General features: G+C 38.9%; 1 protein-coding gene across 4 annotated transcripts in view; it reads right to left on the reverse strand.

Moving 5' to 3' along the window:
- The window catches only part of plch1 (phospholipase C, eta 1), a 55,091-nt gene extending 45,750 nt beyond the window's left edge, over positions 1 to 9,341 (reverse strand). For 3 of the 4 annotated variants that reach the window (XM_005739279.1, XM_005739278.1, XM_013912456.1), the window contains exon 1: positions 422 to 999. In XM_005739279.1, the coding sequence (XP_005739336.1) occupies positions 422 to 605 (184 nt within the window). In that variant the 5' untranslated portion in view covers positions 606 to 999. Of the gene's footprint in view, positions 1 to 421; positions 1,000 to 8,894 lie in introns of those variants that run through there. The other variant, XM_005739280.1, reaches the window with a different exon arrangement.
- Positions 9,342 to 17,906: the final 8,565 nt, after the last annotated feature.

The following is a 17,906-nucleotide window of genomic DNA, read 5'->3' on the forward strand; positions in this document are numbered from 1 at the left end:
TTTACGCAGCATTACAATGTGAGATAAAATATGCAGAAATCAACACACAAACTAGACAAATCTTTCCTCATGAGGGCTCTTCTGCTGGTTCAAAGTTATGGTAGCTGAAAGTGAGCAATTTGATTATTCTGGGGATATTCCATTGCATAAACATGAGCTCCTGCTCTGCTCCTGTGCTATGAATAGCACCAGGATGTGATGTGTTCAATATGCAATATGTTTGTCTTCATGCGCAGTTTTAGAAAACCTGTACAGAAACACGAAGATACCAGTTTTTCACAACATATATCAATTTAAATATAAAAAAGTCAGCAAAGGATGATGAAAATCCAGTCAGCTCTATTTGTTTGCTTCAGTCTGCATTATTGACTCGATCCATACACATACCTAAATCACACAGACATCACAGACATCAACTTACCAGTCTGTGTAAGCCTGCATTTCTGTGGTACAGCCACGGTGCCACCAATGTGGTATATGTTACGCGCCAAAAGGGTCGCTACTGTTAACGCAGCAGACTTTTCAGCAGGACCGTGAATAAAGGTGGATTGTACTTTATGAGCAGACAAAGAAGTTGGACCAAAAAGTGAACAAATTTCCTCCATTTCCTCGGCAAAAAAAATCCAAATTCGCCTGTAGGAGTGTGCCTCGGCTCAGTCCCAGTATGAAACACACTCAGCTTTTACCTGTAGCTAAACCCTCTGAAAACCACTTGCGCTTTTCCTCAAATTAGGCTTGACGGACAGCGCGCACTCTCTCCAGACAGTAAGCCTCCACACTCAAAACAAGAAACAAGCACACCAACACTCCTGCTGTTCATCTTCCTCTGTGGTGTGCTCTGATCTGTAGCGTCACCTTCATCTGACAGCCTTCTCTCTCTCTAAAAATACACATTTCCACCTTTCGGTTGGTCATCTGTTCACCACTCCCGCTCTTCCCATCCACCTCTCTCTGATGTTCGCAGGTCTTTCAGAACATGTGCAGCTGTGTGACTGTGGCTGCCAACATGCTACTCTGACGCACAGATTTGTATTGTTGTGCAGTTTATGGAGTGATTATGAAGAGCATGGGAGGAGGATAGTGCAGATTTCTATCTCTGTATCGGCAGGGTTCATTAAGGTCAACTAGCGGGATGCAGGGATAAGAATGATGACATAACATTCATGATAATGCATTACCAAAAGTAAGATTTAATGGGCTGGCATGTGGGAGGAGTGTGTGTGGGGATGTGAGTACAACAGGAAAACTCAGAGATGGCACATCTGTCTATCTTGCACTAAATGCTCTGCTATTATACACAAGCCCCCTCCTGGGGGTAAAGTCCTCTTCTCTCATTAAAATTTATTTGATCAGGCGATGAAAGATGCCATTTGTTAAGAGTAACATAATGCTGTAAAAAAGGACTCTATAATGTCATTTAATTAATATGCTCATGTGTTGTTTTTCATACCCTAAATTGGTGTTAAAATCAAACTCAATAAGCTATAGAATAGCTCGAGGATATGAATGGCTGCAGTCAGGGATTGCTTGGGTCTTTCAGGCTATACTAAAGTACAGCTTTTTTCTCTCTCTCTCTTTTTACCCTTGAGCAGAGGAGTCTTGGACTGATGCGTCTCTTTTCTAGCACTTACAGTTTGTTCAGAACAGCTGCACTTAAGACAAGAAGAGCATGCTGTGATGAAGAGAGGCCAGATGCAATAAATGCTCAAATACAGAGATAATAGGATTCGTTATCGGTCACTGTCTCCTTGAAGATTGGACAAAAAAGCTTGAGAAAGGAATTCATACCATGCTTAGTGTCACACCTCCGCATGCATGAACTATAGCTGTTTGGAGATGAAATGCTAGTTGTTAATTTATCATTAGAAACACAACTTTGGAAATGTAGTGAGGAGAGCTGCTTCAGACACTGTTCAAAAAACAGTCAGAAGATTCATTCTAGCCACAAGTTTAACAGATCAAAGCTGAATGGGATCATCTGTGCCTGCAATCATGAAGGGCTGAGGAGGAGAGGAGGTACAGCGAGGAGCTCTTTAAGTACAAGAAAGTCATGCTGTCCTTTACTGCTGACTGTCCTGTGTCTGTGTACAGCACCACTGGCACTAATGCAGACATTAACGTTACACTGTGGTCATTGCAGAAGGGGATCCTGTGGTTCTTTCTGCTCGTGTTTCTGCTGAGGCTGCAAAACCTCTGTTGAGAAGAACCAATGTACCAATGCTTGGACTACTTTGACAAGGAGAAGGGCTTCCAGCTGAATCCTAAGGTCCAAGAGACCATGGTGGATCTCCATGGTGACCATGTCTGCTCGCCAAGTTTTCAGAGCCAGTTGGTTGCAACAGTTAATTAATAATTAAAATTCACTTTTTTGTTACATGTTAATATTATTTTAAAGTAAAGTTGTTTTTTTAAAGGCGCATTGTGTTAACTGAATATATTTACTTTTTTCCACTACAACCAAATATTTAATCTTTCTTTGACACAAGTCAGTGAAAAGAAAGAGTTTTGAAGTCCCTTTCCAAAATTGTAAAACTGCATTGTACAGAAGTTGAAATCAGATTGAAATGTAACATATAAATAAATATATATGTGAGGCGAGGAGTTTCCCTTTGATGGATCCAAATCTCAAGAAAGGTGAAAGTCCTCATGCCAGTTTTCAGTGTTTCACAGAATATTATTTCTGGAGGTATTTTTTCTTATTCCTTGTATGCAATTTTCTTTATGCTGTATGTAATATAATATTATATAGGATTTTTATTTGGAATATAACATCCACAAGAACCAGTCTGTGTTTCTAAGATTAGATAATCAGGCAGATTGGGGTTTTTTCTTCATATCACTGCAACAGAATAGATCAAAGATGATAAACCCCAAATTAAACTTCATATAATCCCATCACATCTTCTTCTTACATATATTCATGCGTTATATCATCCAGTCTCCATCCTGTTTCACTGTTCCTCTCAGGACATTCAACAGCTTATGAAATTAAATTAGTGAGGCGCACAGCTCTGTGACAGATGACGACTTCTGGAAATCAGGCCGTAGCATGGTGGGATGAATGCCCCCAGCTCATTTGTGACACTGCTGTTTCTAATGCCTTGGCAAATTCCAAATTCCATCACCTGCTCCATCAGTAAGCTTCCCAACAATGTGATTACTGGGTGAACATAATTTCTAGGATAACAAATCCTGATGTGGCGTTTAATTGATTCACTTTGTCTTGTTGCATGTTTCTGTTCATAGTGATGGTGGCCTGGAGCCATTCCGAGTATGTATGAGGTGGAAAGCAGGTAAATAGCCTGAATCTGTTTGTCAGTCAATGCTAAAACAGAGAGACAGATCCTCACATTCCTAGCTGTGGGACAGCTGGAGTATAATCCACCTGATGTGTGATTGAAAAGACACACAGGGGAAACCTGTATGAATGCAGAGACAACATGCGGACCACATGCAGGAAACGATAATTAAAGAACTGCAAAGCTGCACAGCCATGACACATTTTCTGATGTTCCTGTTTTAAATCAAAACAGTCATTTGCTAATATATGCAAGTAAATATTCGACCTTTGCCATTTCTATTCCTGCATACACGGAATTTTAAAATGCACAATATGAAAAACTGATTAATAAATGTGAAATCATCATAACTATATTCTCAGGGGGAAAATAACTATGTAATAACAGTTTGATCCACAATGTCAGCATAAAAAAACTCCATTGTATTTTTAAAAGTACTGAAATCTACAGCGAACTCATTGTCATCTTCAAGAAACCCTTTTGAGATTGTTTGAGCTTTGTGACACTGTGAGGTGGAAGCATCTAGCAGAAGATGGGTACACTGTGTTCACAAAGGGAGGGACATGGTCAACAAGAATACTCAGTTGGTACTAAGGAGTCTAAAGAATAGCCTCCTTATTATGACATCATGACCAGCAGACGGATCCATTAATACAAGGCAGGATGGATCCATGCTTTCACATAGAGTTCAAACAAACCTCAACAAAAAAAATTTTGCCTTCTAAAAGCAGACATATGGCTGTTTTATGATCTACTGCCCCCCGCTGTTGTTTAGCAGTGTTGCATTGTGCAATTTCATACTAACACTAATAATAATATCGCTAAGGTTAAGGTTAGGTTGCGCTTCAGAAACTAAAACTACTTACTCCTTGTTAAGATATGAAAAGAAAATATTTTATCCTACAGTGGAAAAATAACTGAGGTGTAAGTTTTGAGTATAGGTGCAAACCAGTCTAAACCGACAATCTTGCATCACCACGGGAGTGGTAGCATGGATTTATGATACATAATTACGGCACGTAATTTTCTTGTGAAAGGAGTAAAAACAGAAAAAGCCACAGAATTATAATCCTAATCTAAAAACTAAGTCATAATTAACAGAATTCTGAGATAATAACCTCTTGTGTGGTGCCTGTACTGGCTAGTTCTGTAATCATCACAATGCGGCAGCTTGAACTAGACTGCATCAGTCCCAAACTTTTGAGCAGAATGAACAATTAGCCACGTTAATATCTGCGTTGATTTGAACACTTTGTTTTGTGTTTTACTTAAGAGTGTTTTACTTAAGAATAAACAGTGAATGAACTGTATTAGAAGTGTCAAACATACTGCCCATGAGTCAGAACATGCAGCAAAACTGCAGTGAAGTCAATAAAAATCATATTTTGCTATTAATTCAGGCTCTCAGTTTCACTGAATTGTTGCATTTGTGTCTTTTTTCTGGCTGTAGGCTTGAATGTGTACATGAATAGTTGTCTCTTTGTCTTAGCCCTGCAATAGACACCATGTCCAGGGTGTACCTGACCTTTTACCCATGGCAGCTGAGATAGACTCCAGTCCCATTGCAACTATGAATTGGATAAGCAGAAGAAGACTAATGCAAGGATGCAAGATATGTGACATTGTGAAGAATTTCTTATCGCTAGTAAAAGAACAGATTGTGCAGAATTTAACCAAATAAAATGTAAGAGCCTGCATACAAATTTCTTAATTTATTTTTCAATTCTCCCACTCCAGTCTCACAAGTTTGCAGCAGAAGCTCAAATTAGTTTAAAAAAAGAGTCTGCACGCAGACAAATGTCTCTCAGCCCCAGAGTCAATCACAAACACCTGGTATACAAAAAAAACAGATCACCATTGGAAGGGCATTAAATTCATGGAGGGTTTTGATTCATTAGTTTCAACCCAAAGATCCAAAGGTAGAAAAATCACAATTGAAAAAACAATCAAAAAAGTAACACCCATAAATGAATGAATGAATGAATGAATGAATGAATGAATGAATAGCTTAATTTGTTAGTCTATATCGTACTATGCTCAGGCTCAACAAGGCTACACAACAATGTTATGATATGAATATTGCTAAAACATTACTAGTTTTCCACTTCCACACTTTATTTCTGTGTCAGTGCTAAACAATCAAATAATATTCGTGTGTATCTGAGATCCGTGTGTCGGTGTCGGTCCTGCCTCATAACAACGTTTGTCTGAAATTAGACAGGATTGCTCTGTTGGAGGTAAAGGGGGAAATATTTCTTTGTGTATATTAAACTCTCTTTTCTTTATTAATTTATTCACTATAATAAACATATTATTAATTTTGTGTTTGCTGTAAGCCAAATTTAGGTTACCTGCGTTGGCTTGCTAATGAGAGTTTTTAAAAGCATTAGTTAACTTCCTGGCTAATGATAACTAAATGCTCAGTGAGCCAAATGAGCAATAACGATGCTCCTGAATCATCATTATAATGATGCAGAAGCAACATCAATATGGTGATTTCAGATTGTACGACTCCAAATCTGATATTATTATGCAACTTTACTCTGACTGTCAGTGCCTGAGATTGTGGCTATAGTAATAATAATAATAATAATAATGGATTGCATTTATAGAGCGCTTTTCGAGAACCTCAAAGCGCTTTACAATTCCATTATTCATTCACTCTCACATTCACACACTGGTGGAGGCAGCTACAGTTGTACCCACAGCTGCCCTGGGTCAGACTGACAGAAGCGAGGCTGCGATATCGCACCATCGGCCCCTCTGGCCATCACCAGTAGGTGGTGGGTGAAGTGTCTTGCCCAAGGACACAATGGCCGAGACTGTCCAAACTGGGGCTCGAACCGGCAACCTTCCAATTACAAGACGAACTGCCAACTCTTGAGCCACGATTGCAATGTATAGTATGGCTGGCTGCATTTTCTAATAAAACAGCCCACACTAATGTTAAAATTCTGGGCATGTATTTATGTCTACATTTCCTGCCTATATATAGGTTGTTAATGGCACTAAAACTAATCGACTTGTCACAAATAAATGGCTGCCAAGATAATAATCTGCTTTACTAATCATTTGTATAACTCCAGTGCTTTATATTTGACAGCAACATGGTGCCAATAGGTTTTAACTAGGATCTGGAGTGTACTTTCAAATAAAATTCCTTTTAAAACAAAGTCATTACACAAAAGTTCAGAGTTAAGAACACTTGGTAAGGCTTCTTGTTAGCAACATAAAAGAATACACACTCACTCTTATGTCGCAGTCACTTACTCCACCTAATTAAGAGCTCTTAGGGCAATGCTCACACTGCCAGTGCTACAAATGGGTTTCCAGGTTCCCTCGGGTGCAGTGTGGAGCAACTCCGGAATAAAAATAAACACACGACAACTGCGGCATGATAATGCATTTGCCAAAGCTGATACAGGGGGTCCCCGAGCGGAGGAGGAGTGACTTCAAAGGCGGGAACTGAACCCTGCATGTGTGTCAGTGCGCTTTTTATGTATACATTTGGTGTACGATTGTTGGCTGGATGATTGAGATGTAGTATCTCTAGCAGAGCCAGACTGCCATAAAAACCTGTGTGATCTCAACAGTTTCCCAAAAAATATTTGAGAGAAGATATGATTGCCTGCCTTCTGCTTCTTATCAGGGAGGCCGAAAAGTGTTGAATAAAAGCAAACTGGACCTCTGGGTAGCTCATTAAAGGATGAAGGGATGAAAGGAAATTAAATAAAAGCCTGTATTTATGGATAATTTCCTTTCTATTTCCCACTTAAAACGCTAATACGGTGTGGTAAATGCGTTGCCTGGCTGCAGATTCATGCTGACAATTACCAAAAGAACCCCAGTAGGTTTAAGGAGTTGGATTTTTTTAAAATCCAAGGCAAGAACAGATGTGATGTGCCAGTTGCTATGTCAGCACACAGGCTGATAAATTAACCCAGCAGCAATTAAATTTTACTTCATATAAATAAAAAAAGAAGATCCTTTTGGAGAAAGAAGAAAAGGAAAGAACATTACTAATAAACAGGAAACTGATTATTGCTAAACTGAATACACTGGAAGCACCTATGCAGTGGAACAGCTAAAGAGACATGGGTCCTTTTTCCAGCAGTACCGTGTTTCAGTATCATATTATATATACTTTATACCTTATTGAAAAATTGCCTATTTAAAATTGGACGAGATTGGTGGTATCATATTTATTTCATTTCTGTCAGAAGAGAAGAGAAGAGAAGAGAAGAGAAGAGAAGAGAAGAGAAGAGAAGAGAAGAGAAGAGAAGAGAAGAGAAGAGAAGAGAAGAGAAATACTTTTGGAGAACAGAGAAGATCTAAAGGACTGGGAGAGTTTCTTCCTGGTGTCTGCTTGCTGTTTCTGCCCCGAAGCTACAAAAAAGGAAGAGGCAGAAACAAAGATGACGGTAGAGAGAAGACAGGGGGAACGTGCTGTGATTCATCATCATCATCATCAGTGCAGGAGAGACACATGAGGAAAAACACATTTTACATGGAAAAGCCATTTCCTCCATGTGGAGGAGATTAGTATCTATACATGCTCCTCCATACCTTCCTCTTCCTTTCATTTTTTGTTCAGTTTCTCTCACAGATCAGAGCAGATTGTCCATGAAGCACAAGAGTTGTTCAAAACGAATAAAGCGCTAGTGTCATGTCCAAGGTTGGCAGGGCCCTCCCTCTAAAACCCCAAAATGAGAAAGAAAAACACACAAACCCTGGCACTGCAAGGGGTGGTGGCGGGGGCTGACAGCTTGACGTATTCTGCTTTTAAGTGCCAAGGATTCTCCATATTTTCAGCATCATAAAAGGGCTGCTGTAATAGCCCGGGGACAGTTAGGGCTTCAATTTGACCATCAAGACTCAATTCACAGCTCTGCCACATTGTATGGCGCTTAACATCCCCTGCCTGATTTTCAAAATGATCCTATTTCTCTTGATGCCACCGACAATCAAGCCCACCTCTTTTACTGAGCTATGGCATGTGGTAATGCTATGTGGTGTGTCAGTTTCTGAGACATGTTCTCACCAAGGATTGTACTGACAGAACTTGTGAACATCGCAGATATGGTTAGATTTCTGTAACAGTGCAGAAGATCCAGATCTTACAGGATGCAGATCTATATGGACTGAGGGCAGAGTTATCCAATCGAGAAATTAAGGGGGTTTTCTGCCCCCTAGTGACACGTACAAAGGGGCATTTTCAGCACCAGGGACAGTTTCCCGCTGCTGCTCCTCATCAACATTTCTCATATAAGCTGACATAAACGCTCAGCAGTTTACAAATTAAAATTAAAATATTGCCCCGAGTGTAATGAATTCTTTCTGCGTTTGAAACGCCAATAAACATCAGCCTAAATACTGCCTAATGAATCCCTCATGCAAATGACAACGCGATTAGGTTCCTTATTCCAGCGTTTGTAGCAGAGTGGGTGATGAAAATTCCCCACAACAAGCGCAGTGGAGATATTACGCTCCAGCCTGGCTGGTGCGCACGCGAAGGAATGCGTGCACCGCACTGTCTTCTGTGAGACAGATATACCAAATAACCACAATGTCCAAGTGCTGAAAATGATCACTTACCCCTCTCCAAACTAAGATTTCTGCAAACTTCAAGCTCTGCCATTTAGGACTGAAGTTGTTGGTCTCACAAAATCCCTCCATGCGCTTCGGGCATCATTTTATTCCCTAGTTGTGGCGGTTTGAAATGCCAAGATGCCATCAAAAAGTATCCGATTAGTCCATTTCTCCATGATGACTAGACTGTTCACAATAAGCGCGTCATAATCATAAAGTGACACTTGTTTTAAGAATCCAAAAAACAAGCCCCAGAAGCAAACTGCTCCTCAGTACCTGCCTCCCTGTACTGTCTGCAGAGTGGATTCACAAATCACCAAAGCTCACATCCACAGCCTGTGCGCGCACATCCTCTCCTCTCACCAGGCGCAACACAGGAGCAAAACGATAAGCCGATTTCTCACACGCTCGATGGGTTTGGCGGAGAGTGGATGTTAATGAGCGAGAGCTCAAGACGGGCGTGGAATGAATGAACGTGAATGATAGCGCACAGCGCGTTGGCTTTAGCCACTCGAGTTGGTCATTTGGACATTTTCGCCAGTTTTTGGTTGTTGTTTTTTTGCGTGGATCAGCTGCTTGACGACAGTTTAAATTCCTCACCAAAATCAGCTCGTGCAACATCCGTTTGTTTTGTTACAAGCATATTTTTTTGGTCAGTGATTGATTGTAGTCTTAAACGATAAAAACAACAACAACAAATACGGCACAATTGCGCAGCGATGCCAGCGCTATGACCCACTTTACATTGCCTGTCTCTTTCCATGCTTACTCCAAGACACAACAGGAAGCAGGCTTCGTGAAATAATAGGAATGCAGTAAACACATTGGGACATATTGGTTCCCCAGAGAGAGCGACAGAGGCAGAGCAAGTCCCGTGTAAACATTAATGAATAGGTAGGGTTTTTTTAGCGTTTAAATTGCGTGTGAGCGTTTTTATGTGTGTGTCCAGCCGGGAGCGTATCATCCCAGTAGAGTCATTTCCCTAATGAAAGTTTACTCAGTCTGAATCTCATAGATTAGTTTCGTCCACTGGTCCTCGTTAAAGCCATTTCATTTAGGACTGCGAGAGACAATTTCGGAATGACCGAGCAGACACACAGACACGCAGTGTTCAAACACTGGGAGCCAGAGGCAGAGGTTACCAAATCGATTAGTGCTGTCTGAAGAAACAAAAATGCATGTCTGAACACGTGTCGCCCTCAGTTTAGTGTTGCATGACTGTATGTTGTCCATTATCATCCTGGGTATTAGAAGGTAATTGGTGACTCTGATTTAAACACAAACATCTCTTCATTCACACTTGCCTGATCAGAGACAGTTAATGGGCCCAGCCCAAAACACCTGGCAGTGTCTAGTTTATATATCATGATCAGACAAAAACCAAAATCAGCCAACTTGATAATTCACAAGGCTGCAAGCAACTTGGAAGAAGCAAAAGAGGCAGAGTGAAGAAGTGAAAAGGGAAATAAATATGCTCTGACAGTAAAGGACAAACATGTCAAGGACATTAATGGAAACATAGAAACTCCAGAAATGATGCAGCAGATATTTCATACAGCTTGTTTGATTTTTCTTCCTTTTTCACCTCTTAAAATGACACAACAGCTTAGACAACAGTTAAAAGATTAGTATCTTTTCTTTTTCTTTTTTTTAAATTGGTTAGCGCTCACTGAAAATGCATCCTCATTTTGTGCTCAGCAGGCTACACTTTTTTCATTTTCCCAACATTAATAGCTCCCAGATTCTAAAAGAAAAGGCAACTTCATCCTCAGAGAAATTATATATACAAATTATAAATACATGGCCAGAAATTGTCTGAAATTTCATACACATGGTGATTTCTAAGCATAACAGATGGGAAAACAAGTAATTGTGTTTTCTCTCTGTGTCAGTCAGCTCAGTCCATCATCCACAGAAGAGCACTGAAGCAGTCATGCTTGTTTTCTACTACAGTTCACTGACAAGAAACGGTACAGCCAAAGCATAGCACACAGTTTACCGAAGTAGGATGGAGAGTCGGGAGGCAGTTTGTCAAGGTGAGGCTGTAAATGGTTTGTCGGATGTAGGTGTGTCAAACTCAGAAGCAAACCAACCCATCAGAGATTTTTCATGGATTTTTCTGACAGAGCTGTCAGTGCAGAGATCAAGATCAAACTGATGCAACTGCATGTCTGGATTTAGTTCAGATTAAGAAAAACTGTAAGGAAAAACCGACTTAGATTATATCTAACGTAAACAGTAAAGTCTCTCAACATTTCAGATGATGTGTATTACAAAAAAGAAAAGTATGGCATTTCCAAAGAAGCTGTAGTGTTAATAAAAAATAAAATGCAGTGATGTCCAAATAATTTCAACCCCCTTTACTTGAAAATACTATTAATGTAATATATAAATGTTGAAAACTGACTGTTTTGTCATTTTGAATGTGATGACAGGGGTATTTTTAACATCACTGTGTTTCAGCACCTCTTCTTTTAACAAAAAGCTGTAAATGCTTGGGTGGTGAGGAGATGAACTGTTGGAGTTTTAAAAGCAATGCATTTCAGCAGTAATTTTTTCAGTAGTCAATTTTTTTGTCATTTTACAGCAATATGACAAAATTTGGGTGGGTGTCAGGTCTGGACTGGAGGCAGATCAGTTTAGAACCTAGATTCTTTCACTACAATGCCATGCTGTTGTTTGAATGATATAGTTTGATATAACAAAGGTAACAGAAGAAAGAAAGAAAGAAAGAAAGAAAGAAAGAAAGAAAGAAAGAAAGAAAGAAAGAAAGAAAGAAAGAAAGAAAGAAAGAAAGAAAGCAATGCTCCAAAACCTGTATATATTGTCCGGCATGATGGTACCTTCACGACAGATAAGGGGTACCCATGCTAAAGGTACCAGTGCACTCTCGTTCAGTCAAGCAGGTATTAGCTGCTAATAATCTGGATCGGTCTTCTTCGCTGTAGCCTCTATGATTTCCAAAAATAATTTCAATGCATCAAAGAACAGAATACGTTTTCAACTCTGGATGTTGCACATATAAGGTCTGAGTGGCAGTTTTAATTGTGGAGGGAGGAATGAACTGTGTTCTCTGGCAATCACTTCCCAAGTCCATGCACATGCCGAGTGCCCAAATGTCACAAATATTTCATCTATTTTTTTCCATATTGCTTCTTATACAGACATTTGCTTTGGTGACACTGTGTCGAGATATTTTTATCCCCAAATATCTTCCATTTTGCTTACGTTGACCATAAAAAAATAAAAATTAAAAATAAAAACATTTTAAAAAATCTGTAATTCTTGCATTTTCTTGCATTTTATCCCATGCAAAGTTTCAGAATGGTGACTCCCTGCCTACTTTTATTTGAAAAAAGTCTAGATTCTCTATGAATCCTAGACCTCTCCCCTCTGTACTCTTACAAATTAACCTAATCAGTAGTCAAATTATTCAAATTATTATTTTATGATCCCTTGTTGCCATTGTCCCAACATCTTCGAAAAATGTTACTGTCATCAAAAATATATGTTTTAAAAACACAAGCAGTTACAACATATCAGTCCGTTTCAACATTTGATATGTTGTCTCTGTGATCATTCCAATTATGTATATTATTAAATGGTTTGAAAATCATTGCTTTGGTAACAGCTTCATAGACACATTACCTTGTACTGATGGAAATGTGAGAAACAGATAAGAGATATCTTGTTTTAACTTCACAGGTACTCTTTTCCATGGTGAGAAATTCATGGAAGGCAAAGAGATGCTTTTCATCAATAAAAGAAAGAAAGCAATAAAAGAAAGTCCAATAACCTGCCAACACAAACATCTATGAACAGTTTTTCCATGTATGTTATGCACTAGTCAGTTGCTTGCAGCTGTCTTTTTTTACACCATAATAGGGAGGTTTTGTTGTATTGGCTTTGCAGTCTGATTCTAGTCTGATATTACTTGAAGCACTTTTTTTGGCAATGCATCTCCCTCTAGTGTCCATTCTCAAGACATGCAGGTGTCAGAATATTGTGTATGTGTCTATTTGATATTTACCGTGAAAAATGCTATTGTCTGCCAAGAAGTGCCGTCGGTACTGCGGCTCTCCTTTCCTGTTCACCACCCAGGAGCTCATTTTGAGAAGAGGAGAAGAAACAACTGGATGACCTATGAAGGAGAGGACAATTGGATTATGTTGTCTCAACATGTTTGCAGAAATCTGGATAAATGTAAAAAGTAATATGATGATATATGTTATATAATAAAATAAATCTACTGCAGGTCCATAGCTGTGAGCCAAGTCACAAATCTTCAAACAGCAAGTGATTCCATTTTAAAATAAGGCTTATTGAAGGTTTAAAGACTAAATGCTTTCTGGACATGGAGATGTAATTACAATAATGGCAAAAGTCAACATGAAAGTAATCTTTCAGTAGTCCTTTCCTGCTTCTGCAATCAAAGCTTGAATTGAATTATCCGATTGTTGCTATTTAGACACGACCCAGGCTCCCTGCTGTCTCGCCTGCTCTGCATTCACCAACTAGGTCCCGTTTCTCTAGCCAGCTCTCTTCGTTCAGTTTTTTGTCTCCTTTGATTTTTCCCATCTACTTCTCAACATGTGTTCCCATTTATCTTCTTTCCGTTTCTCTTCTTTTCCCTTTACTTCCTCCAGATTACCTTTCATCCCTACCATTTCCATGGCAGCTCTTAGTGATTTCCCACCTGTTGCTCATCTGTCTTTCTTTGATTTATTGCATCATACTACACACACATACAAACACACACCAAAGGTGTGTAGTTCTGAAAAGGCTTGGAGCCCCTGAGACAGTTATTGCCGTCTGGTTTCAGCTGACCTGAGGAGAGTTGACAGTTGAAACACACAGAGCTCAAGGGTCAAGTGTCTTGAAGGTGAAAGTACTTTCCTGTGACCCTGCAACCACCTTGTTTTAAAACGGACCTGTAATGTGAATGGTGTTTATCATAGACCACATGGACCAAGACTTATGTGTCCTATTAATACGAGATCCGTGTCATTCAAGTCAGAATGTGCATAATCCAAAAATGTCAGTGCCTTGTAGTGTCAGTGGAACAGTTTCAATTTTTTAACTCTTCTTGAAGCAGACAACTGGAATACTACACTTTCAACAATCAGTCAGATCGTACATTTATTGTTTAGGTATGCACTGGTAACTGCTGCTGCGGGAAGTTAGCTTTACAAGATATTTAAAGAAAGAAAATTATATGTAATAGAAACAACTGACTTAAGCACAAACCATATGAAAGCACAGATATTCACCTTTTACTTCAGGGTGTGGAGGAAAACAACAAAGAAAGTGTTTCAAGAAGAACAACAAAGGCACAGAAGGGAGTTAAGGAAAGCTTTGATAGCACATATTTCAGCTAATCAGTGCAGCCTAGTGCACTGGTAGTTGGCGGGACACGGCTTTGAATTTGTGTCATTATTCCTGCTCAACAAAAAAGCTTTTTAATTAAAGGAGATGAGACAACTTTTGCATTGCCTTCATGCCAAAAGCACAAAAATCTGAGGCTTCTCTCCAGCTCTGCTCCACCTTATGTCAGCAAAGTCTCTTAGGGGCTCTGAATTCACTGTAGAGCGCAGCCCCTAAGAGACTTACTGCTTAATTATAGAATAATGTTCCTAAATTCTGTTTGTTTTCATAACAGAGTCCAAATTAGAGACAGGAGTTGAGCAGCTGAGGTAGATGATGGGGGATATTGTTTGCACAGCTTTAACGGGATGTCAGGTTGCAATGCAGATAGATTACGAAAAAAAGACAAATCACATGGCAAGAACTCACCACGTTTGCACTTACAAGTCAGCAGACGTTATAAATGCTGTGCAAAGGCGCATAGCAAAATGATATCAACAATGCAATGACCATCTGAACTGACAATTCTTTTAGTAAGTGGTGTTTCTGAGACAGAACCACAAACAGGGTCTTGTCAGTTTGAAGAAAACATAGCACAATTTAGACACTTTCTCACAAGAAGATATTATAAATGAAAACACGAATATTAAATGTAAAGCTACACAGATAGGTACTGAGAAACAATAGCTCAGCACACTGAAAACAGCAGGAAGCAGGATAGCGCACTAGCTCTATATTAACATAAAACTTCTATACCCCACCACCTCAAAAGTTTACTAATTAGTACAGAAATCATCCGTTAATTGTTAAAAACAAACCAAATTAAATGTAAAAATGAGTTGTACAGTGGCTGGGTATATCAAGACTTACCATCATTGGGAGGTATCCAAGAAGCAAACAGTAGGGTTTTTTGTACTAAACAAACAAGACCTTCCCTGTAAATTACTACATTTGCGGTCTTTGCTCTAAGCCGAGCTAAGCATGTTTATATGCAAAATAATAAGCATCATTGCATCATCATTCAGCTGTTTGTGCATGTGTGTGGGGGTACTGTCATGCTCATGTCTTGTGAGTTAGTAAAATGAGTCTTATTACTGCATAACTGTAGTACCCTACTTAACCATAGAGTGCAAAAACCTCAGGGGAGTACAGTCCATTCTTTCTTTTCCATTGGGCTACTGACTGGGAGAGAGAGCAGCTTAAAAATAGATATTTCACTGCCAAACTGCCTATTTCAGGTCCTGACAGGAAGTAGGTCAAAGATATCCGCAAGTGAAAAGCTTTATTGTAGTAGCTATTTAAATCATACCAGAGTAAGATTACCTCAAATATATGTGTGCAGCATTTCAATACTTCCACTTGTCCAGTCTTTTTTTTATTTAGAGCCAGCTCCAAATACATTGATGTTTTATGCATGCAGTGCTAATGCAGAGGTTACCTGTAGCATGTTGAAGCCTCTGCTTGTGGATGTGGGTTAAATCTCCAGGGTGAGATCTAATCAGAGTTATTATAGTTTTGTATTTTCTAATCAGTTTTTTCATTTTAATTTCATTTTAACTTTCTGTCTTTAAGTCAGTTTAGTTTCAGTTAATTTCCAGAGCATGTTAACTCATTTCAGCTTAATTTTTGTTTGAAAATGTTTAGCCTTAGTTTACTTTTTGATTCATTTTGAGTGTTAGTTTTAGTATTTTTAATTATTATTGTTTGGAGGGTATATGTCAGAGGCAATGTTTAGGAAAATCAGTACAGTATTACAATAAATAAAAAAAAGAACTGTTGAAAGCTGTTGGCTCACAGTCCTAGACACACCAAGAGTCTCAATACACATTCATGAATGCCCCAAATATTAAACCTTCCTCTAAATTCTTATTTTATTTTAGTTCATTAGAGTATATTTTTTTTCTAGTGTTTTCTAACAGTTCCTTGCTATAATGGTAAATTACAGTCATTGCATAACCATTCCTTTTCAAATTTAGCATCAAATGAAGTGGTTTAGATAATCTGCAAACACCTTGTCTGATAATACTTAAAGTATCCTGCAGTTGTTTAAGGGTTTGGGTGCATCTAAAGGTTTTAGATATATAATAGATTTTTTTGTTTTGTGAGGTAACAGCATAACAGATCAGGAACAACACAAATGGTCACATATTCAGGATGCGGAGCAGTGTGTATGTTGAAATTATAACAAAACCACAGGCCCACGCCATTTTCTGCACCTGCTCTGAGAGTTTACTCCAACATAAAGATTTTTGTTTGTGAGAATATGAAGCAGTTTTAAAGCATTCATTGCATATTTTATTGCCAGTGTGAGACTGGGTTGTAACATAGTTTACAAAATTACCTTTTCATTGATTTTCATTGCTTTTTGCATCAGACTGATTTCTGAGTATAGTACACATGCTGGATTTTCTGTGAAATTGTTGTGCATATGCATGTTTCACAGTGCCTTGCCTCATTGCCTCTCTTTCGGTGCGCTACAGTGTCAACAGAATACAACACTTGCTAATGTCTGCTTGGAAACGGAGTTCACTAACACAACAAATAACTGCATCTCAGTTCAACACAGACTCCAACACAAACTCAGCATGTGGATGAAAACAAAAATTTGTATTGGGCCAGCTACAGTATTAGCCAGGAAGCAAGCTAACATCAACAAGCTAGCTGTTACATGCAGAATCAAGAAATTCATCCAGTTTACTTTTTCCATTCAAATCAAGTGATCTGCAACAGCATTTCTCCAGTGTTTCTGAAGATCTGAAGTTTTTCTTTGGACTGTGGCCTGTATTTACTCATTTTCAATCCAATTCTTGTATCTGACCATTTCAAGAGGAATGAACCTCAAAAGGCTGCTACTCAAGCGGGTGAACCAATGTTGTGTCTACACAAAAGAGACAACTTGGCAAAGAACAAGTTTTAAATTGTGTCTTTTGGTACAAAGATATAATTTAGTCCCCTTTAGTTGAAATTATGAAAAACAACAAACATAATAAAGTTTGACAGTCAAAAATGTACATTTTGGCACCAAAAATATGATTTCCAAGGAGCTGTTAGCCAGTCAAACATTGAGTTGTCAAACATTTTGACAAAACTGGATGTGGTGAACAAAATAACAAGTGTCATGGCTATAAAACTATATATAGATAAACAATATCTTACGTTTTTTGAAGTTTCATTAGAAATGGTCTCATTGCAATGGTGGCTGTCATGAAGCCATTTGTTACAGGAAAAAACACAGGAAGAAAAGGCCAAAGTTTGACACGAGAACCGGACTGAAAATCAGTGGCAAGAGGTGTTATTGACTAATGAATCAAAATTTAAAAGTTTTTGGTTAAACCTCATCAGTATGGTCAGGAGAAAGGTTCAGCAGTGAGAGTCTGCAGCCATCTGTAAAACACAGTGGAGGCTCTGTCATGGTTTGGCTCTCCAGTGGTGTTCGAGATTTTGTCAAAATTGATGGAACTATGGACGCAGTGAAGAGCCATCAGACTTTGATCCATCATGCAATAATCATGCAATACCACCATTTGGAAAGCAACTGACAGGCAACAGCTTGACTTCTCTGTATAATAATGATCCCAAACATACTGTCAGTGCAGTAAAAGAATACCGAAAACGAAAAACACACAATGGAACGCTATCAGTCATGGGCTGGCC

The sequence above is a fragment of the Pundamilia nyererei genome, unplaced genomic scaffold (genome assembly GCF_000239375.1).
Source record: "Pundamilia nyererei isolate P.nyererei 1_Seehausen unplaced genomic scaffold, PunNye1.0 scaffold00091, whole genome shotgun sequence".
NCBI classification, from domain to species: Eukaryota; Metazoa; Chordata; class Actinopteri; order Cichliformes; family Cichlidae; genus Pundamilia; species Pundamilia nyererei.